This window comes from Aquarana catesbeiana, linkage group LG02 (assembly GCF_042186555.1).
Source record: "Aquarana catesbeiana isolate 2022-GZ linkage group LG02, ASM4218655v1, whole genome shotgun sequence".
Classification (NCBI taxonomy): Eukaryota; Metazoa; Chordata; class Amphibia; order Anura; family Ranidae; genus Aquarana; species Aquarana catesbeiana.
In genome coordinates this window covers 289205333-289229899 of record NC_133325.1, presented here as the reverse complement: position 1 = coordinate 289229899, position 24567 = coordinate 289205333, and the positions used below count along the sequence as shown (strand labels likewise).

General features: G+C 40.6%; 1 protein-coding gene across 1 annotated transcript in view; it reads left to right on the top strand.

The window, feature by feature from the left end:
- COL4A1 (collagen type IV alpha 1 chain) overlaps nucleotides 1–24567 on the top strand; it is a 241783-nt gene that overhangs the window by 137867 nt on the left and 79349 nt on the right. The window contains exons 20-27 of the mRNA XM_073614495.1: nucleotides 5818–5853; nucleotides 7384–7539; nucleotides 14004–14099; nucleotides 15263–15352; nucleotides 17086–17156; nucleotides 17926–18117; nucleotides 24117–24285; nucleotides 24389–24481. Coding sequence (XP_073470596.1) covers nucleotides 5818–5853; nucleotides 7384–7539; nucleotides 14004–14099; nucleotides 15263–15352; nucleotides 17086–17156; nucleotides 17926–18117; nucleotides 24117–24285; nucleotides 24389–24481 — 903 coding nt within the window. The remainder of the gene's footprint in view (nucleotides 1–5817; nucleotides 5854–7383; nucleotides 7540–14003; nucleotides 14100–15262; nucleotides 15353–17085; nucleotides 17157–17925; nucleotides 18118–24116; nucleotides 24286–24388; nucleotides 24482–24567) is intronic.

The window sequence follows — 24567 nt, the reverse complement described above, 5'->3', positions numbered from 1 at the left end:
TGCCAGCAAAGTCCTCCTCCACAGTGTGTGGTGCTCCCAGGGCCTCTGTAGCCTTCCAAAAGAGGCCTATGGCAGCCTCCTCTAGGGTACTCCTCTTCCTGCCACTTTCTCTTTGCGGGTGTAGGGGAGGGACCTGCATATCAGGCAGCCTGCTTGGCCCGGCCACCTCCTGGCTGAGACTTCCCTGTGTATGAAAAAGGGACATGGTTTTAGTTTCTGCATCATCAATCACAATCATAAATTAGTACTCCAAACTAACATCTAGTTAACATCATTGATTGGACAACCAGCAATATTTAGAAGAATGCTATACCTGGCTCAAGCTGGGCTCCTCCACATGTTGCTGCCTGGAAGGCCCAGGTTGGGCGTCAGAAGCCTCAGCTGGGGGGGAAGGAAGCGTGGAAGGAAGACTGGAGAGTGATGACCTGGGTTCAGTCTGACCTGCCAGAAAATGCAGCCTGTCATAGTACCACATCCTGGGGACATAGATGTCATCTGCTGCTCCGGATCTCTGCGAATCCTGGACTTTCTTGTGCTCCCTTAGATATGTGCTCCTCAGGCCACCAATTAGGATCTTCAAATAGGTCATGTCTGCCATGGGGATCACTTGCTTCACAATTTCAAACAATTGATCCAGCGCTGCCTTCCTCTTTGTTTGGTTCTTATAATGTGGGTGGTTGATCTCCCACAGACAAGGCAGCTCCCTGAACATGTCAATGAAGATGTCAGGCAAAACTCTCCTAATCTAGTTACAATATAGGCCAATAGGCCCAAGTTTGGCTCTTACCTTCGTTATCACGATCGGCGCCTCCGATACTCCTTCCTCCGCTCACAGATCGTACGTACTACGCACGCGTGTTGCGCTTTATACACACTGCGCATGCGTGTAACTCCACCCTCCCCTGACGTTCTTTCTAGTCTATTCCCCATTTCATTCAGCGCAGTGGGTGAAGAGCACATGGCAGAGTCAGAGCAGGTGCGTGCTAATTATAGCAACGAGGAGGAGGAAAGCCCGGATCCGGAAACGTCCCGATCCAGAAGGAGACGATTTAAGGCCTCAAATATGTCCTTTGGGGAGATGTTGGAGATGGTCGACATCCTGAAGAAGGCCGACTATGAGGGGAAGTATGGACCTTACCCCAACCCCAATATCAGAAAGGCCAAGATCATGGCGAAAGTGGTCAAGAGTCTGCACCGGAATTTTCGGGGTACGACGATCGAAAGATCAGCTCAGGAAGCTGTGGTCGGATCTGAAATTAAGAGAGCCCAAGCAGTACAGAAAGATCTGGAGAGTGCTGCAAAAAAGTAAGTAGTTGTGCTGTGTTCCTATTCTTTTTGTCTTTATTACGTTCGTGCTGCTCCATATGCTTTTCTTAGGTGTTGTACAGTTTAAAATGGCAACTTTCATGTTCATAGGCCCATTATTCCTTCGTATCAAACATTTTTCTTTCGGCCTATAAAACACCATTGTTTAGGCCATATGCATTTGCCAACATTTTTTAGGGCCTACTTGTATGAAAAATATTTGGTTGTGTAGATGGGTTTTTATTAGGGGGCCCACACAGGTGCTTCAGTGTATACTATAGGGGGGTCTCCATCTGTGAAGCTTGGATAAGACAGGTAAAGTCTTGAAGCTTGACAACGGACAATAAAAATTCTACATCTTGGAACTCTGCCAAAATAGACACTTGTACCCCACTTCCAAGCAATGTTTCATCTTTATATTTCGGCCATCAAATATCTGTGTGCTAATTATACCATTTTTGTTTTACATAGGGGAGAAAAGACTCGGAGGACACCCCTCATCCGAGGAGGCCACAGACCCCCCACCTCTGGAAGAAGGGGAAATACCCCAACCCAAGCAGAGCAGGAGGAGGAAGAAGATGTGATGGAAATTGTCACCACAACAGGTGAGTGTCTGTGACCACAGGCTCAGGTAAGAGATGGATGCCGGCATATTTTTGATACCTGTTTTTGTTTGGTTTCTCTCTTTTTAGGTGATCGTGATGTTGTGGATCCAGATCCTTTCACATCAGAAAGTGCCCAGATCCTGATCAGGGAGATCATGGGGTGTACTTTAGAATTGGAAAACCTCAAGAAAAAAATCAATGATGTTATTCAAAAAAATAATAACATCATTGATGTTTTGGGGCGAGTTTAAAATCCCTCCAAATCACTTTGTTTTTTGTGTGCTACAATCTTAAAAATGTTTTAGTGATTTTTAGAAAAGCCAAATTTTGAGGATGCACACAGTCTGCCATCACGGGAGATCAATGGACGCGTTTTGGGGGTGCAACCCCTTCCTCAATAATAAAGTAGCTGAGAGGAAGGGGTTGCTCCCCCAAAACATGTCCCTTGATCCCCCGTGATGGCAGCTAGCACATGTTGACATTTGTAAATTGGTGTGCATCTTCAAAATTTGGCTTTTCCAGCGGTGACTTCACCCCATCTGAACGCAATATTAAACACAGTTCCTAAATACTCATGTCTGATATTGTCTTCAAGTTTTACCATATGTGAACTTTGTAAGTTCAAGATTTGTGTCTTTCTTGTTGGTTTTATACATGCCTGTTTTATCTTAAATGGACATTTCTATTTTTGATAATGACACCCCAAAAATTGTTATACAACAAACATGTTGGTTTGTTTTAAAAACCTTTTATAAATGCACATGTGATTGTGCAGGTATTAAAAAGATTGTTAATCAAGAATGTGTGGGTTATTGTCTCAACGCTACAACACATTTGTGGTGATGTAATTGCTGCTTTCTGTGAAAATGGGGGTTATTTCCTAAGGGCAAATCCTCTTTGCACTACAAGTGCAGTTTCAGTGCAGTTTCAAGTGCACTTGTAGGGCAAAGTGTCTACGCCTTTAGTAAATAACACCCAACAGTGCTTTGTATAAAGTTACACAATCACGCCATTTTCAGGACAACCCACATTGCTGTCAGGGTCAGCTAAAACAAACACAAGCAGTAAATGTCACCAAAGATTTGCTTTTTTTTATATTTGATAAAGGCTTCACAAATTGTCTGGCATATTGATGGCCCCCCTACCCGCAAAGAACTCAAGGTATCTTAACCGGACATCACGGGTACTCAGGGAGGGCAAGCCAGGACGGCCACTTTCAAGCGCCGTCAGGGTTGTTTCATTTAGAATTCCGGCCTCAGGCCCAACTGAGCCAGCATAGTTGGCAGAATGTTGGCGTAAAAAGTTATGTAGAACACAGCCTGCCAGGATTATATGATTAAGTTTATACTCCGCCATATGGATGGGTGTCAGAAATAGGCGGAACCGGCTGGCCATGATTCCAAATGTGTTCTCCACCACTCTTCTGGCTCTGGCCAGCCAGTAATTAAAAACCCTCTGTTCCGGGGTGAGGGTCCTCATCGGGAATGGCCGCATAAGATGGTCCCCCAGCTCAAATGCTTCATCCGCAACTAAGACGAATGGGAGTCCTTCCACATTGTCTTCTGGAGGTGGCAAGTCCAAGCTGCCATTCTGGAGACGCCTGTAAAACTCCGTCTGGGCGATGACTCCACTACGGACATCCGGCCATTCTTCCCCACGTCCACATACAGGAAGTCGTACTTAGCCGACACCACCTCCAACATCACAATACTATTGAACCCCTTGTAATTATAATAGTACGACCCCGAGTTGGGTGGTGGGACGATGTGGACGTGTTTCCCATCAATTGCCCCTCCGCAGTTAGGAAAGTCCCACCGCTGGGCAAAGTGGCAGGCCACAGTCTGCCATTCCTGTGGCGTGGAAGGAAACTGTTGAGGAAAACAAAAAAAACTTAGTATTTTTGCACATAAACATGGAAAGCAGATTAAACACAAACATTCTTGGCCAACATCCAGATAACATTTATTAAGGGGAATTTTACAACACCAAAGTATAAGGTACACCTATCATATCCCCCCCCCCCTCTCATGGGCCATTTCTAACATTAGAGGGGGGGGGAATCTTGGACAGGTAACCCTCTCCACTTCATTAAGAGATGAATGCCTAAATAATGGGTATTACTTGGAACAGCCCCTCCTTAGTTACACTATTGGCAGCCCACTGGACAGGTAAGAAGTGTCAGAATACAAAGATATAAATACACACTGTACACATTTGAGCACATTTGGACATTCTGCTATTACCTATCAAGATAATAATAGTATACAAAAACTTTAAACAGTACCATTTGAAAGTATACAGGCAGGCCCTTGCACTACATGCTTTGGGGAATTCATCCATAAATCTGACCACAAAAGAGATGGGTATAGTGTGTATGGGTTTGGCAAAGTCAGCAGATAGATGATTGAGGATAGATAGAGAATTGGGATCAGCTGACTTAGCAGTTGGGGGGAGGGAGGGTTAATAAAAATGATTTGGGAACACTACAAAAAAAGCCTCTGGCACTCTGCCTGAATTTAAAGCACAAATCACATTTCTAAACATTTTAGGGGGTGTTTGGGGTAAAGCACTACTATGGAGCTGATAAAATACATTGTTAAGTGACTACATGAGGTGATTATAGGGCCAGGAGAACATGCTGGGGAGGTTACTGAAGGCAAATATGTATGAAGGACTAAAAAAATAATTACATAAAAATCCAGCATGCATGAGGACAAAGGGGACATTCACAGCATATTACAATCATGGTAATTAGGGAATGAGGAAAGAAATACAATATATTAGCAAACATTCAATACAATAAAATGTGATATTAAAGGATAAAAATCTTACCTTCATATACTCCTTCTGCAGGACCTGAATGATGGCAGAACAGGTCTCCGGAATAATGATCCCCAGAGCCTGGGGGGGAGATGCCTGTCAAGAACTTCAAGTCCTGCAGACTTCTCCCTGTCGCCAGGTACCGCAGGGTAGCGACGAGCCTCTGCCCCAGGAGTGATGGCTTGCCTCATGTAGGTATCCTGCCTGCTGATATAGGGGGTCAGCGAAGCCAACAAACGGTGAAAAACGGGGTCCGTCATCCTGAGAAAGTTCCTGAAATCATCAGGATTATTCTCACGGATCTCACGGAGCAAAGGCATATGAGAGAACTGGTCACGCTGAAGCAACCAATTCTGGGTCCATGAACCCCTCCCCACCCTGTTCATGGACTGGACTTGTGTCAAGGTCAGGACCCCAACACCAAGTCCCCGCACAGCACGAACTCTACGAGGAGTACGTATACGCAACATGGCTAGAAAACGGTCGGCTGCTCAGAACGAAGTAACAGAACGCACTGAAGAACAGCAAGGCCTGTGAAGAGCGACATGAAAAACAGTAACGAACGAACAAGAACACAATGACAAAGTCACGCGTAGCTTGCTTGCACGCACTGAATAGCAGATACAAACCCACAAGCACAAACTGAACCGCAGAAAACGATCTGAAAGCCACGAGTCTGAAAAAGCGCGAATCGTCTCTCACCAAACTTTTACTAACATGAGATTAGCAAAAGGAGCCCAAAGAGTGCCGCGCTTGGTTCTGAACTGGCCTTTTTTAGTCTCGTCGTACGTGGTTGACGTCACCGCATTGTTGGCGATCGGAAACTCCAACAACTTTGTGCGACCGTGTGTACGTAAAACAAGTTTGAGCCAACATCCGTCGGAAAAAATCCTAGGATTTTGTTGTCGGAATGTCTGATCAATGTCCGACCGTGTGTACGGGGCATAACACCTACAAAAGTGTACACTTTTTTTTTATTAACACAGAGATAGAGATGAGCAACTGCTGCATATTAAAGTTATAAAAAGGGTATATTCTTTGCTATACTACTGGCTAAAAAAAGCTCAAACGTATTTGTTGTTTTTAGGTGAACCTGGAATACAAGGATTATCTGGACTACCAGGTAACTTCTGAAAATGCCATATTTTTGAAAAATAAATATTGTGCATAAATATAGTGAAATAAATTATGCCTTTCTACCACCATATCAGTCCTGAGTCAAGACACCCTGGGAAACATAGCGAGGGCCTGCGTGGGGGAGCAAACTGACTGTATAGCAGTCTGATCGCTTCCATATGAAAGCTGACAGTTTGCTTGTCATATTTACACACATTCCCAGCTGCTACAGTAATGTCTGTAACCCCCCCCGACCTTCTGCTTCCAATGTATGGCATACGTCGAAAAGGATTAAAGCATATTTAAACCCACCAACACAAATGAAACAATTTGCAGCTTATCACTCCTTAGATGTGATGGCTGTATTCTTTTTTATTTTTTTCATGCTTTTTACCCTTACTTTCACCTGTTGATCCTGTCAGTAACACACTTCTTTTCCTATAGAGACAACACTCATTTGCCATACTGCTTCTATGGTAGAGCAGCATTTCCTCCCCAAAAAAGGACAACAGAACACCTACCTCCCTTTTCCATGACATATGAGTAAGGTGTTCCATAGTTAACAGAGCATACTGGAAACAATTAAACTGATAATAATGCAGCACAGATACCTACCTCCCAGGGTGGCCCATCCATTAAGGGTGTATGAGCGCCACCCCACTTATCCATGGCCGCCCCCCCCCCCCCCCCCATCCATGCATCCGGCCCCTTTCAGGATACCAGATGCATGGGTTCCAATGTGGGGTGGGTGTTTTTTTTAAGCACCTGATTAGAGCCAGAGACTCTAATAGGCTTCAAAATAGGGTGGGTTTGGGGCGCATAGAATGCAAACGGAGCCTACCCAGGTGTGTTACAACAGCAAATGAATGTTTGCTGTTGTAACACTGATCCTCCTTTCGGCCAATCAGAAAGTGGGTTTTGAGAAGACATACAGCCGCTGAGATGGCGGAATAAAGGAGATGGAGGAGATGCCCGCTGCCAATGCTCGATCATGCTGCTGATGCCCACTGCCAATGCCCACTGGCCAATGCCTGCCACCTACATGGGGTAAGACAGGGAACGGGCAAGGGGGTTGAGGTGCAGCTGTGTTTTTGCTGTCCCCCAGCCTCCACTGATTCCTCCCAACTTTCTCAGATGGGAATGAGGGACACCTATTAGAATAGGTATGTAGGCATAGGACACACTCCCTGCTATGCCCCCCTTAAAGGAGAACTGTACAAAATAAATGATTGGTTAAACCCACAAGTGCTTTTTTACCACTACTATTCCTTTATACTGGCTTTTGGAATGGATGAAATGTTTAGCACTGTATAACACTTTTTGATAGATAAGTAGTGCATTTTATATAAAACTATATAAATCAGACCAAAATGAGTGACAAATGAGGAAGAAAGAGGGACAGAGGGACATTGTTCCAAATGAGGGACAGTCCCTCGATCAAGAGGCATTTCTCTTTTCAATGGTATATTTAACAAAAGAAATAGGAGAAGTGCATTGTTACGGTTTATTTACATTTTAAAAATGTGTTTTATTTTAGGGGAACCTTCTCCTGGATTACCTGGAGTACAAGGATTTACAGGGGATAGGGGTGAGAAAGGTGATCCTGGATTGCCTGGTTTATCCCTACCAGGGGAGAAGGGCAGCCAAGGTCCAACTGGGCCTCAAGGACCTCCAGGCCCACCAGGGCCCATCGGTAAGGACAGGAAACAACAGTTAAAGTTTTGTCATCAACATTTAAACTGTTCAGTATTTATGGTGTACATGATATTTACTACAGTAATGTAAGTATTCTCTACAGGTTTATTTTTACAAAAATGATTGAAATGTAAAATAATTTGTCTGCATTGCTAAAATATATTTATATTGCTCTGATTTTATTCTTATGCAATGCATTGGTAATAAAGGGTTATACAGTTATACAGACACAACAACTTAATTTTGTACATACAACTGCTTTAAGATGGTGCACTATAATACTGCTTTAAGCGAGGACTCAGCTTCATCAAAAACATAAATAACAAAAAAGACACATTCTCTTAGCTACAGTCTAGAAATCACTGACCCTGGTTTCAAGGTAAAGCCAAATATAGTATTAGTAAACAATACTATAGTGTATTTGTAGTTGATTTAAAGTGCCAAAATCTACAATTCCTTGGAAAAGCATGTACCTCTACATGCAGGTTAAGCTTTGGTTCAGGACACACTAGAAGCTCTAAAACCTGGAAAGACTATAACAGTTGAGCTCTAGTCTGCCAATTCACATGCTTTACTTTTTGTTAGTGAGGCTCCTTATCACAACGCCACAAAAGATGGGTGTTGGAGAAGCGGACCAGAGCTTTTTAATAGAACTTGTATTCAGAACTTGAATAGTGTACCCAGACCCTCCAAAAAATGCTGAGCCTTTGAATAGGCACCTAAAAGTGCCTAAAAGTTCACTTTCAAAAAATTATTAATATTTTTTACATATACAACATAATCATTTTTTATTATAGGGTGATACAAACAAACAAAAAAAAATGAATAACAGGGTAAATAATGGGTACAAATACTGTATAGTTAGATTGTTATATAAAAAAAGAATGAGGACTATAGAAATATAGATACATTTCTTATAGAGGATAGTAGCATTGACATCGGCAGTCCAGTGCTCTCTTGTCATTGACAAGACATGTAGAAAGTAATAGTTACTTTAGCTCAAGTTTTCCCACAGTATCCAAGAGGCATAATAAGTCAGGACCCCCTTTCTTCATACAGAAATTATGAAGAACATTAGCCAGATACATTTCTTATGGATGATCGATGCATTGACATCAGCTGTCCAGTGCTCTCTTGACAGTGACAACACATGCAGAAAAGTTGACTCATATTTACTTCAGCTCAAGTTTTCCCAGAATATCCAATTGGCATAAGTTAGCTTCTGGTATCTGATGAAAAAAGATGGATTGATGGGAAATCTGGAGATACCCTAAGGAGACAGCTGAGATCTCTTAAAATGGAAAGCACATAGTGACCTATTTATTTCCTAGGTCAATCTTTTAAGGCACGCATTGTGTTTAGAACTCATGTGGGAAACATTACGCAAGGGCAGGCAGAAGCACAGAGTTGAGTCTTATTTACTATAGATACAGACTTGTATGAGGACTTTTTAGATTGTATATGATTATTGTATCACAGATATGAGGATTATTCACATGTCACATGCAAATAAGTAGAATATATACCATGTTTGTTTTTTCCTGCTAGTATAGTTTTGTATAGCGCATTCATATACATGCACAAAGAGAAGAGGCTTTTTAGTTAAATAAATATAATGGAGCAGCTGCCACCAAAAAAGTGTATCTATGAAATCTTAAAGTGAATCTCAAACAAATCTCTCTCTCTCTCTCTCTCTCTGTATATATATATATATATATATATATATATATATATATATACCGTATTTATTGGCGTATAACACGCACAGGCGTATAACACACACATTCATTTTAAGAAGGAAGTTTCAGGAAAAAAACTTACATTTTAAATAAGGAACTTTGAAGCAAAATAAGGGTCAGTGTCCATCTGCAGCCTCTCAAGTGCCATCAATGCAGCAGCCTCACCATTGCCATCAATGCAGCAGCCTCACCATTTCCATCAATGCAGCAGCCTCACCATTGCCATCAATGCAGCAGCCTCACCATTTCCATCAATGCAGCAGCCTCACCATTACCTTCAATGCAGCAGCCTCGCCATTGCCATCAGTGCAGCCTGATCGATGCCCATCTGCAGCCTAGAGGGGACAGGGAGGGGGGTGGGACAAGCGCCGACCAATTTACATACAGTGAGAATCTCCTATGATAGACAGAACAGTGGTCCAATGGCGGCCCAGGAGACTTCTTATTACAGAGGCAGCCAAGTAAACAGAAGATTCTCACTGTATGTAATCTAACAGCGCTCGTCCCGCCCCCCTCCCTGTCCCCTCCGAGGCAGCTAAAATTAAAGCATCGGCGTATAACACGCACACGCTCTTTGCACCCGATTTTCATGGTGAAAAAGTGCGTGTTATATGCCAATAAATACAGTATATACATAAATAGATAGATAGATAGATAGATAGATAGATAGATAGATAGATAGATAGATAGATAGATAGATAGATAGATAGATAGATAGATAGATAGATAGATAGATATGAAAATGCAAACTAAGGGGCATTATCAAATATATCATCATAAATATAAAAAAACAAAAGACATGAAATGCTAAAAAGTGACAACATATAAATTTACAAGAGGTGATATGTAAAAAGTCCCAGATCTTTTCAAACAATCCGTGTTAAATATGTGTGGAAATATTCCAATATAATTGTTCAATTATATAAAATAGTCTATACATTATCCAATTCCAGCATGCATATTATTCCATCCAATCTTCTTAAGCAATACTAGAAAATCTCCACCAGTTTAAAAAACCAACATGCCCATCACTGCAAAATATCGCTGGTTCTGAAAGTGATCTTTCTAGAAGCTGATGGTAACGGGAAGGCACGGGAACATCGGTATCGCTTGAGTTCAACCATCAAGGACTGAGGATCAGAAGAGGAGAATCAGGTTTTTGGTTTCTCCAGTACCATTGATATTTTTAAATATTCCTGACCTCCAATTACATTAAGGGATCCACATTATTAGGTGAGAGAATACCCTGAGGAGGTACGGTGATGGGCATGCTAGTGTTTCAAACTGGTAGAGATTTTCTAGTATTGCTTAAGAAAATTGGGAGGAATAATATGCACGCTGGAATTGGATAATGTATGAACTATTTTATATGATTGAACATTTATATTGGAATATTTCCACACATATTTAACACAGATTGGTTGAAAAGATCTGGGACTTTTTACATATCACCTCTTGTATATTTATATGTTGTCACTTTTTAGCAATTAATGTTTTTTGTTTTTTTATATATATGATGATATGATGATATGATATCCGATTAAGTATAGACACTTTTGTTTGCATTTTTCACATATATTTATTTATCATTATATAATTTTATTTGTTTAAGATTCACTTTGAGAATTCATAGATACACTTTTTTGGATTTACTTTAAATTTTGGAGCGCTTTACTATATTTCCTTTTGTATACAGTAGATATAGGAAGGTTGCACTTCACTTTCTATCACATTTATTCTGTCAGGTGTGGGAAGCATATATCAGTATGAGCAGCAACAATGGGTGTTCTTAGTTTATTGTATTTCTTGTGGTAAATTAGTTGGAATAATGTAAACATTAACTGCGCAGAGAATTGTTAATAATTGTTAATAGATGTTTATGTTTCTTACTTGTCAATGGAAGCTTTCTTGAACTTAAATAAGTTAAAAGGATGAGGCTGCTCTGTTTGGCTACAGCTGTACGGGGAGGACAGGTAATGCTCAGATGGGCATGACTTGTTAGGAAGAGGCGACTTAGGCTAGGTATCCTGATTGGTTGTGGTCAGTCTGGGAAAGGGCGCCACTCTGTCTCCAGCAACACTAAATCCCCGTAAACATTGGATTTTCTTACGGGAAATGTTGGATGTCAGGCTGTTGGCAGAAAATCCGACTGTGTGTATGCTCCATCGGACAATTGTTGTTGGACTTTCCGCCAACAAATGTTGGCTAGCATGTCTTCAAATTTTCCAACAAATGTGTGTTGTCGGATTTTCTGATCGTGTGTACACAAGTTCGTCGGACAAAAGTCCAAAGTACAAACACGCATGCTAGGAAGCAGAAGCGGTCGGTCTTGTAAACTAGCGTTTGTAATGGAGAATGAACATTTGTGACATGGCAAATTATGAAATCTCCAAATGCAGTGCATCTTCTTCTTAATAATGATAATAATGAAGCTGCTTTGCTGGTGATACTGATGGCGTTATTTTAAATGAATTTTCAAAGGATTTTTTTTTTTTCTAGTTACATAGTTACATAGTAGATGAGGTTGAAAAAAGACACAAGTCCATCAAGTCCAACCCATGTGTGTGATTATATGTCAGTATTACATTGTATATCCCTGTATGTTGTGGTCGTACAGGTGCTTATCTAATAGATCCTTGAAAGTATCGATGCTCCCCGCTGAGACCACCGCCTGTGGAAGGGAATTCCACATACTTGCCGCTCTTACAGTAAAGAACCCTTTTCTTCTAATTTTAATGAGTGGCCACAAGTCTTGTTAAACTCCCTTCTGCAAAAAGTTTTATCCCTATTGTGGGGTCACCAGCACGGTATTTGTATATTGAAATCATATCCCCTCTCAAGCGTCTCTTCTCCAGAGAGAATAAGTTCAGTGCTTGCAACCTTTTCTCATAACTAATATCCTCCAGACCCTTTATTAGCTTTGTTGCCCTTCTTTGTACTTGCTCCATTTCCAGTACATTCTTCCTGAGGACTGGTGCCCAGAACTGGACAGCATACTCTAGGTGCGGCCGGACCAGAGTCTTGTACAGCAGGAGAATTATCATTTTATATCTGGAGTTGATCCCCTTTTTAATGCATGCCAATATTCTGTATGCTTTGTTTGCAGCAGCTTGGCATTGCATGCCATTGCTGAGCCTATCATCTACTACGGCCCCCAGGTCCTTTTCTATCCTAGATTCCCCCAGAGGTTCTCCCCCCAGTGTATAGATTGCATTCATCTAGTGATATCAAGAATAATATTATTAAGGTTTTCTTTTTTTTATTTGTGCAAGTTACCACAACACCATTATCCGCTGGTTTATAAGATCAAAGATACAACTATGTTGGTGTCCTTTGTCAATTTTACATTGTATTTTCTACAATGTAACTACCTACTCCCAAACTGTCATTTGAAGTAAAACACATAGCCAAGTATCATTCTCCACAATTTGTTTTATTGTGCATAAAAAAAATAAAATAAAAAATTAGACATGCTATCTGCCAATAGAACTTAACCAAAAAGTGCATTCTATGCATCCAAAAATATAGAAAATATACCAAATCAAATCATTATTCAACCAAAAAAAAAAAATGTCAAAGCAATAACTCCAAGGCCAATAATAAATAACACGTTATCTCCTCCGATTCCGCAACATGTCTAGTTGACGAATGGCCATTCAGAAACGTACTGAAAAGCACGAAATGAAAAGCGCGAATCAACACTCACCAAGCTTCTATTAACATGAAATTAGCAGAAGGAGCCCAAAAGGTGGCGCTAAAGAGCTGAAAAACCACATAGTACGTCTAGTACATCACTACGTTCGTAATTGTTTGCCAACATTCGTGTGACCGTGTGTATGCAAGACAAGTTTGAGCCAACACCCTCCAGACAAAATTTCCCCTCTTATGTTCCAGGCAGTACATTTTAGGAGTGTCATGGTTCAGAATTGAGAACATAAAGCTGGATCAATTGTGGAGCAGCATGTGCAATGTTAACACTATAGAATTCCAATATGAGTAAAAGCAAATTAGAAAAAAAGTGCGGACGTTGCAAACTATTTGCATAAAGGAGTTTCAGGAGTTATGGGATCAGGCATAGGTGATAGTGGATTACCATCATCTGAGGTGGTTGCAATGCCAATCTTCTCTGTCCATCAGGACTCCTCAAGGTGTTTCTTGAGGCTGTTTGAGAAAGGGGGGGGGGGGGGATTTTGCATCACAGAGGGATCTGAAGGCTTATGAAAAGTTTTTGGGTGTGTACATGTAGTTTTAAGAATAGAACATCACAGTAGTATGTACATAAAGAGAGGGATTTTTGGGGCGTTCTTACCTTCACTCAGGTTTTGTTTTACATACGTATCCAATGCAGGTGCAATTTAATAAGCAGTTCTACCATCCTAGCATTAAACTGTATTTGTCCTGCTGGATTTTTAGTTACTGAAAAACAAAAATAACACATTTTACACTGTTAAATTCAGATGCAGTACTGACTAAATTCAATTCAGTCTTATTGAAGGTGTCTCAGTAAGTAAATAAATAAAGGTACTTTAGCACACTGAGCCACTAGGGTCTGTCATAATTTCTATTACATTGATTACCATTGTTTCCTTCTAGACCTCTGCTTTTCTGTGGTTTTGCATGTTGCCGGTCGTCCTGCAATAGAAGATGCAATCTACTTTTTGTTTATTGAGCTATGTTGGTCAATTGCTTTCTTTTTTAAAAACTTGTATTCACTTAACAACAGATCCAACCCAAGCATGCATTCCGGGGCACCCTGGTGATCGTGGATCTGATGGAAACCCAGGCCAACAAGGATTTCAAGGAGAAAGGGGACAAAAAGGTATGTTTTCTTTTACAGCATTGAATATTTTAGGTTTTGTCCTACCTGCAATGTCATTTGTGCTGGAAAAGGGATCCCCAAACTTTTCAGCACAAGGGCCTCATCCTATCTTTTACGAATATTCACAGGCTGAAAAAAAAAATCAGTTTTGTAAACGAATGCCTCCCCCTTACATGAGGGTTACAATCAGAGTCTCCTCTACATCAGGATCCCCATCAGAATCCCCCTTACACCAGAGTCCACATCAGCGTCCTACTAAGGTCAAGGTCTCCATTCAAGTTCTCCTAACATCAAAGTCCCATTCAGAGCCCCTGTTACATCAAATTGACCCCATGCACCATGGTCCCCATCAAAATCCTCTTTACATCAGGGTCACCATAGGATCCCGCCCTACATCAGGTTCCCCCTTACATCTGGTCCCAATCAGAGATCTCCTTATATCAGGGTTACCATCAGAGTCCCCTCTTAAATAAGGGCCCCCATCAGAATCCCCCCTTACATCAGGGTCCCCATCATATTCCCCCATAAAATCATTGTCCCCATCAGAGTCCCCCTTACACCAGAATCCACATCAGAGTTTCTCCTTACATCAGGGCCCCCAACAGAGTCCCTCTTTACATCAGGTCCTCCTTACATCTGGTCCCAATAGGAGACACCCTTATATCAGGGTTACCATCAGAATTCCCCATTAAATCAGTGCCCCATCAGAGTTCTCCTCACCAATGTAAGGCTCACAGTGTGGCTATAGCAGCAGGACTGGAGTCTGGAGGTGGAGAAGGTCTGAATGGAGGAAGTTCCATTTGCCTGTCAATGCTGGGGCAAAAAAGGGATTATGACAGCACAGTTGGGGTGGGGGGTGTTACCTGCTCTGGAGATTGGAGATTGGAGATTGGGGGGTAAGGAGGTTAACGTTAGCCGTCACTGACCTTAATCCTCAATCTGTGCACATCGAAGATATGCAACTGTCCCTATTTGTAAGTTGGGTGGAGTCTTGTTGCAGTCTGTAGTTTGAATACCCCGATTCTGGAACCCACTATTTCTGTTTACTCTTTAGGCATTGACTCTAAAAGAATATTTCCTTTTCCCTGTAAATATGACACAGATTTATATATAGATTTGTCACCCCTTGTACATTGCTTTAACTATACATACAATTGTTTTAGGTGACAGAGGAGATGCATGTGCAATATGTGAAACAATGCCATCACCACTTCCTGGACCCCCAGGTCCTCAGGGCCCTCCTGGGCAACCAGGTAAGACATAATTTTTATGGTGATGGTGTCTGAAACTACATTCCTTAATATATTAGTATGTTTAAAGCATTTGATATTAATTACTGCACAGATATCATATGGCCTTTTTGGTATTTAGAACATACTATAAACATAAGTATATACAAAATCCAGAAAAAAAAGAATTAAAACTAGAAAGAAACAAAATCATTAGTAAACATGTACAATCAAGATTGAAAAGAATTAATAATGTAGTAAACAGATGATCATATAGCATGTTACCGTCAGTAAAGTAACTGGTGATGGAATCTTTCGGATCACTTACTAGTTATCTACAGCACTGCATAAGTTCATTCTATGATCTCCAAAGCTTTATTTAATCACTTCCCAACTGCTGTATGTATATATACTGTACATCCTTGTAAGGGAATGGTTATACCAGGATCTTGGCTGCAGCATCAAAATTTGCAACTGGTGATGGGCTTTCCTGTTAAAGTGATTAGAGTTACTCTACGGGGCGCGGAGTAACATCATCTTTTATATTTTACAAAAAAGTGGGTATTATACTCTGTTTTTGTGCACTAAAATTCAATAAAGTATATGTTTTCCTGAAAATTTGTGTTTGATAAACCACTGCGCAAATATGGTGTGACATAAAAAATTACAACAACCACCATTTTATTCTCCGGGGCCTTTGCTTTCAGAAAATATATAATGTTTGGGGATTCTAACAAATTTCTGGCCTAGGCAGAAAGTGGTTAAGGATCACACATTATAATGTAGTCAATTTGATTTACGGCATATATAATTCTTATTCATTTAAGTGAGCCCAACACATTTAATAATTATACTAGGTTTTTGTGATGAAGTGAATGCAAATAGAAAGAATGGAACCAGGACCCCAGTATTGTAAGGCGTGCCAGCCCTTTGAGTGTGGATCAAAGATGCCAGTGTTCTTGATCAATATCCGAGTGTTGAGTCAAACACACCAGTGATCCTGAATAGCCTAAATTACATGGGATAGTTGTCACAGCTCCGAGACAAGCTGCGCTTAGATCCAATGACATTAATTCAGAATACTTTTGAAAGCCCTTGAAATGCAAAATGGTGTATACAGTATATAGTGACCTTGACTTAGTTATTTAGAAACTAACATATCTGCCACTGCATCCTAAAACTAACCACTGTATTCAGCAAAAAATGATAAATTAAAGGAGAAGTACAGCCAAAGCTAGCTTGGCTGTACTTCTCCTGTGAATTACAGGAGTGCAGTTCATTCTGCACTCCTTTGACCCGCTGTCTGCTGACGTCACAGAGCCGGTTCAGGCTTGGAAAAGACTGCAGTCATATGGTCGGGATCTGCCCACATGCCTGGACAGGCATCCGGCTCAGCCTCTCAGTGAGCTGCCGAGAGGCTGAGCCGGCCGCTCCCACCCCTTCCACAGCCCATCGCTCCAGTGAGCGCCGGGGACAGAGCAGAGAGCTGCTGACTGACAGCCACCAGCTCTCTGCTCAGGGAGCTCTGAGGACCGAGCGATGGGTGGTGTTTGATCGCTCGGTTCTCAGTGTTAGAGGCAGAGGACAGATGCAGCATCCACCTAGGTAAGTATGGTTACCATACTTACCATATGGTTACCAAAAAAATAAAAAAGTCCCCTTCTCTTTTAAAAATAAAACTCTAGAGGAAGCAGTCTTCTGGTTGCACTATTTATATTAAAGGATCATTTTGCCTTCATTATATGTTTTTTCCTAAGGATATCCTGGTCAGCAAGGTAGCAAAGGAGACAGAGGGGAACCAGGTTTTGATGGCTTACCAGGAGTACCAGTAAGTGGCTTTTTATTATAAGTTATTAATACAAAAATGATAAAGTTTGTAACAGTATGGCAATATATTTTTTTTTATTGTAGTTTGTATAGTGTTGAAAGTGTCAAAATGTCAGATATTAGTTTTGAAATTTGAACTAAAAAAATATGTGAATTGATTTTTAGCTTAAATCAGACCATATAGATTATGGTTAGAAATACACTATTAAAGACCATAATTTAGGGCTGAATAATAATTCAATAAAGTCATACTCCAGCGAAAACGTTTTATTTTTTACTTTGGTTGGTACAGTATACTGTACCTCTGTTAAATTTTTATTGCTGTCTGTGACCTTGTTGGGGAGATTTCAGCTCATTTCCTCTTCCTGTGAGAGCCTGTGACAACATGACAATAAATGAGGGGAGCAATTGTCACTGCCACAGGAGGATTCTCCAAAAGAAGCGTTTTGTTGCTGTCTGTGTCTTCATTGATAAGTTAGCTTGTCACTTTCTGTTCAGACTTCTGTTCGGACAGGAGTGAGGAGAAACCTCTCTAACAAAGTCAGACTGTGTTGGAAACTCACTTTGTCCAGAAAAAAAAAATCTCAGTTTAGTGTGACTTTAAGATTAACTTTATTGCCCTTATATAAAACATAGACTAATATTCATTGTAGTCAGTATTTGTATCCTGCTCATTCACTGCAAGTAAATGAAGGCTTCGTCCAGTGAAGGTCTGAGGCCTATGAGGTCCTAAGCTAATAAAATAAAACCACTTTACTTTACTTTTCCAGGGACCACAAGGTAGTTCAGGTCTGATAGGGAGTCCTGGAGCAAAGGGAGAACCCGGGGAAGTTTTTTTTGAACCAAAACTAAAGGGCGAAAAGGGAGATCCAGGTTTCCCAGGACAACAAGGAACTCCTGGAAAAGAAGGAAGACCTGGAAAAGATGGACAACCGGGTCAGCCTGGCCCCAAAGGTGCTTTGGTATGTTTGTTTTGAAATTATATTTTTCATGTTTATTATTTTATTGTATTCAAGACTTAAGAATGATCTTTTAAAACAAAAAGTATCTACAAAATGAAAGTTTGCATTGAAATAGCTTGTTCGGCGTTTGGAGCAGGAGGGGGAGTCCTAGTCTACTAACCCTTCTCTTAAAAAGTATCTTCTATAAAACATAACCTGATACAATGTAGAGTATAAAGACATAAAGACAGAAAATGTTATCCTGATAATCTAAAAATGTATCTTCTTTGTGTAGTGTGGGTTAAAGCAGAGCTCCAGCCCCCCCCCCCTGCAAAAATTAAAGATCAGCAGCTACAAATTTTGAACAGAGGGTCTGGCGATGTTGGCCCCCCGACCGATATTTCAACTGGTTTTTGGGTGCTGCCACCACCATTCCTTGTAAGGGAAACCCGCTGTGAAGCCTTGCGGCTTCAACAGCCGGTTCCTTACTGCGCATGCGCCAAGCGCACTGTGCTTTCTGAATGGCCCGGCGGTGGAGGAAGGAGCAGGGGGGCTGAACTTCCGCGTCGAGGTCTGCGGCAATGTCTCTTGGAAATGGGGATGGGTACTTGTCAAAAACCAGTACCCAGTCCCCCCTCCCCCCTGAAAGGTGCCAAACATGGCAGCGGAGGGGGGGGAAGCAAACAACCGGAGCTTCCCCTTTTGGGTGGAGCTCCGCTTTAAAGAAAATAAGCATCCTAGAATAATTGCTTTCTTATGCTGCGCAATATACTTTATTATACTATATATATATATATGTTATTTAAATCTACTTCCCCCAAGACTAATGGCTTTTGAATATTTTGAGAACTAATGCCAAAGAAAAGGAGCCTCATAACCCAGGCACAAAAAATTATTGCTTTTATATTCTAGTATTTATTGAAAACATAAAAGTTCTTAATGAATACACTTCATACACACTGTTACTAATACGGTTTTATGTTTCTCATGGATTAAATAGTAAATTAAGCAAAGAGTAATGGTAGGTAAATAATGTCTATGAATACTGCACAGAAGAGATTACAATCATTTATGACTAGAGCTTTCATTAAAACAATAAATCCTGTATTTTGCATTTTTGCAAACTACACAGGACACCAAGCAAAATTCACATGTGTAGTTTAGAGTTTAAGTACTGCAGCGCTCAACAAAATTTTTTAGCTATTATCTTTACAAAGGTACACACCAAAATATATATATATATATATATATATATATATAGATATATACATATATCTATATATATATATATATATATATATATATATATATGAACAGAAATAGTTATTAAAACTTTTCATGCTCCTCATACACATATGAATGAAAATCAAGTTCTTCAAGAAGTAATTCTCTTCCAGAAGTTCTTTTTGTACCATTCAAAAAATGTGGGGTATTTATGAGAGAGGGTGCAATACATGAGTTTTAATAATTATTTTTATTTATATTAATATACTGTATATTGCACACTAGTATTGAAATAGTTTGATGAGCGCTGCAGAAATTGAGACCTTATACTAATGTCATCCTATAGGCAGCTGCCTGTATCACTGTTGTAATATTTATTTTTGTGTGATCACCTTTACTGTCAGCCCAGTGATATATATGTTGGGGTTATTGTGTGTTGTAGTTAAGTTTAGGTTGTCTGAAACATTACAAGTACCATCCAACACACCATCACTGTGTCTTCAGCATGAGAATCTTATTTAGGATAGAGCAAAAGTGTAGTGTATTTCTAGTGACCTTATATGCTATTTAGATTTATTTTACAATACTTGCTCTAAAGTAACTTTTAGTGGGACTTTTGCATTTTTAAATACTTGGTCTGACATACAGTTTATTATTGTAATAAATAAAGAAATGTTTTAGTTGGACATAAGAAGGAACTCTGTGTTTAAAAAAGCCTGGTAGACACGGGCCGAATATTGGTTGGTATTGGTATAACAGAAGCCGGGCAACATTCAGCCTGTATGCACATCAGCCTGTCCAACAGAAGCCAGCCTAATGTCCAGCTTATGTTGAACGGCATGCTGGAAAACCAGCAGCCAATTGATATCCGCAGTGCTGACCGGTTTGTTCTGGCCAGGGGTCATCAAACAAAAAATCTGTTCATCTCTCCTCCCAGACAGAGTGTGAGGCAAAGCTGTGTAATTTTCAGAACTGGGAGGACAGAAATACAAATACTATGGCAGGTAAAACATCTTCCATATGTAGCACCAGCTTAGGCACTTCAAATCCAGCCCATCAGCACTGACCAAAAGTAACGTCTGCAGGGTGTTTTTTCTCTTTTCCTTGATTGAGTGGCAGCTGCAGGAAGGAAGAGGAAGGGGCGAGCACTGAGCGCTGAACCTTACAACCAGCTAGGAAGATTTTGTTTGGATGCTGCCCATGTTTAGCCCGACCCTTGACCCAGGAGAAAAGCACAGGGATCCACGTGGGGAGAGCTCTGGGACCTAGGAAGAGAGCATTTGGTGTCTGTAGAGTCTGTGTACAGGGCATAGAAACAAAAAATAAACCAAGCCTGATGAGATTTTCCCTGTGTGCTCAGGAGAGCAAAGAGCTGAGGAGAGGAATTGCTGCTGCTAGACTGAACTGTTGCCTCTGCTGTGCTTGCTGGTACCCCTAGGGCCTGAGAGCCTGTGAATGGGACTCTGGGCCAGAATGACTATCTGTTGCTTATCTGTATTGTGAAAGCTACCAGAGGACTTTGTTACCTAGAGCCTAGGCAGAGAAAGAGACTGGCCTTTGTGAGTGCTGTGCTGTTGTGCACAGAGTCTACTGCTGTTGCTGCTGTTTTCACTGCTGGAGGACTGAGCCCGAGAAATGTGCTGCTTCAGGGGAGACTGTTTGCTGGGAGAGGACTACATGCTGCATATACTATACTACAGTGTTGTTTTTGCGTTTTAGTGTTCCAGTTTTCCAGAGCAACATGTGTTCCAGCTACCACTGCCTGCTAGAGCTGTAGAGAGCTAGATTGAGTGAAAGGACCTTTTGCCAGTCAGCGAGGGACCACTTAGGACCAGAACTGGTTCCATTAGTTGTGAGTGGCCTGTGGCCATCATTTTGTTTACCTAATTCAGCGATCCAACACAGGAGTCTCCTAGCAGGCAAAATGTTTACATTGTCCCATTGCCCAGAGGTTAGGTAGGGCAACAAAAATCAATTCAAAAGGCGTTTTCCCCCTATAATATTACTGTTATTCAAGGGGTTCACTAGTTCTTACTTACATGAAACAGGGGTAAACCTAGGTCCAATCCATCAGTAGCAGTGTTTTATGACAATGTTGACATTTTTATACAGGGCAGAGAGATTTTGTTTATTTTTAATACTTTATGTAATAAAATGCCAGTGTTTCAAAGAGCAGTTTACCTATTATGTAACCCTTTATTGGCTTAGTATATTAAAGTGGTTCTGAAGCCTAAATATTTTTTCATCTTAATGATTCCTTGCATCAGGGAAAAAAATGATCAGGCATCAGTATTCTTCCTCACCCTCCCTTAAGTGAGCCCTCATTTGATCCAGAGATGTGCACAGTGACAAGGGAGTTGGGGAAGGGGGGCAGTTGTCAATAGACGTAGACAGTGAGGCTCGGGAGGGAATCTGCATGGGTGCCTCCATAGAAAGTGGGTCTCTTTAGGGGCACTTTCCGGAGGGGGAGGAGCCAGGAACACCAGCGGGGGACCCAACAAGAGGGGATCTTGGACTGCTCCATTTTATAGCACAGAGCAGGTAAGTATAAACTTGTTTGCTATTTAAAAAGAAATAAAAACATTTATAATCACTGCAGGCATTTTTGGGTAGGGCATCTCTAGGCAGAAGTAAACTGTGATGTTGATTGTTTGATCATTTGTATTACTGCACTGTTTTGCATTACATGCCATTGTTGCTCTCACATGCCCATCTAGTGTGTGTTTGGCACCAGTTGCTTCCCAGGCGGTTGTAGGGAAAGGTCAGTAACACCTTGTGAATTATGTTGTCCAACTTATTAAGTTCTATTAAGTTCTAGGGCTTTGCATATAAATAAAACTAATTTAAAATGTATTACAGCTGTGATGGTGTTCTTGAGTCAGGGTCAAGGTGGGTCATCATAGATACAGGGCAGAAGGGGACCCAGTACATACAATGGTTCCTTGGGATAGCTCTACACCTACAGTATATGTGTTTCATCTGTGTATTCTGTTTGCCTGGAGTTCAGCTTTAAGTTACAGATGATAACTTTTGTTTCTATTACTCTGTTTTGCCAAATATACAGAAGGGATTTCCTCCCTAGTCAATAATTTAAAAAATATATATAACAAATAGTTTAATAGTAACAACATAGCTGGCAAATCAAGAGGGATCTCAATAATATTGGAGAACTTATCTAATGCTAGCTGTATAAAAGATAACTTGGGTTGATCTTATAAATCAAGATCAGACTTGATTTATCAAAAAAAGAAGTAAAAATAATAATGTACACAAAACAAAAAACTTTTCAGGATTAAGAAAAATATAATCCTTAATACTGTCAACAAACACTGAAAAATTGCTCATATTGCTAATTGGTCATCACTGCAATTGCATGTCACAGAGCTACTCAGATCATCACTGTACACAATGGAGTTGATTTATTGAATGCAAGTAGACTGCTCACTTTGTAAAATAATTATCCCCAGAGCTTAATGAAGCAGGTAAAGCTATGCTGACTTCTATCATCCTATCAATTGCAAACAAAAATACAGTTTTCTTTCCTTGCACATGATTGGTTATTCCCTACAGTGAAATTTTACCACATTCAAAAAAATTCCCTTTGAAAAGTAAACATATGCTTATGTGCCTTTAGACCCTGTTCACACCTGAGCAATTTTCTGCTTGAAGCTTGTGCTCAATAAGCCAAATTAAATTCATTTCAATAGCCCCCATTCATATCTGAGCACTTTGTCGCCTGTAGCAAAACACATGTCACTCAAAAAAGTACATAAGCTTCTTTTTGGCAGATTAGAGGCATTTTTGTCCCATAGACTTCAATGGAAATGCCTAAAAGACGCACAACATGAGCATTTTACGTACGTTTTGTAGCTCATTTTTAGATAGTTCTTTACCTCAATCTCCTCACCCTAGCTTTTTATTGGCTAAAATAAAAACACTTAAAGCTTGAATACACATGTAAAACACTTGTAATACACTAGTAAAATGCTTGTATACACTTGCAAAAAAAAAAAAAAAATGCCCGAAAAACGCTCTACTCAGGTGTGAATACAGCCTTAGTTAATCAACTTTTGTTTCTGTAAGACAAGCCATACGATGATAGCTTAATTTTATTAAACATTGAACTAGCTATCCATGGGCTATTTCTGAAGTGCTGTTTATAAAAAGTAGACATGCACTACTCCCCTGTTTTTATTTAGAATATGGTGTTATGGAGGTGTGCCTCCTGTTGCAAACCTCGCTGCGTGCACCTGCATTCCTAGTTCCGTAGCTCTAACTGCAGGCTCCAGTGCTACCCCAGCATATCTGCTAAGATGTAGTCCAGCAATTATAGTCGTTCAGAGGCATACTCCAGTGTTGGTATCTTTGGGGCAAACCCAAGTTCAGTTAACTTTACATATAGGCAGAGATGAATGGCATCCTTATTACACCTTTGGGTCTTGTCTTCTGTCTTTATCCCTTATGGGCCTCAGACCTGAAGCAGGTCCTGGTCCTCTTCAAGCTCTTACATTACAGCATTATAGAGCTAAGGTGGCTTTCATTTGGTCTATGTGCATTTTGTACACCAGTTTTAAATAAAAGTGTAATAAGCTGAGGTATAAAAAGGCCAATGGATCAATAAGTATGAAATAAGAACGCCATAGGCGCAGCATGATACACTAATTATATAGTGAGAAATTAATCTCAACTGTTTTGTTAAATTATATTGAATTTGTATTGTTTTTACAGGTTATTCTTTTAAGTGTAAATACAGTAGCAATTGCAAAATTAATTATGAATCATATCAATCTATTTAGGGCACAATTGGTACAAAAGGAGAGCGTGGGCCACCTGGCGACAGCGGATTTCCTGGGATTACTGGAGCCAGAGGTTTACCAGGAGTTCCAGGAATTGGGCAACCAGGACAGCCTGGAGACAGAGGAGACCCGGGAACCCCTGGTTTTGTAGGATTACCAGGAAACCCTGGTAAACAAAATTGCTTTTATATTGCCATATTTCTTAACTGTCCCATGTAAAATTGCTTACTGAAAATCAAGTCAAACTAATATATTGTTTGTTTTCTTACAAGGAAATAAAGGTGAACCCGGAAAAGCTCTAGTTGTAGCTGGAGCCCCAGGCTCAATGGGACCTGCAGGTAATCCTGGATTACCTGGGGAGCAAGGTATGCCATCTTGTTTTTTTTTTTTTTTTTTTTAAATTTAGCACCAGTGTTGAATCTACCCTCCTTTAAAAATTTGTTGATGATCC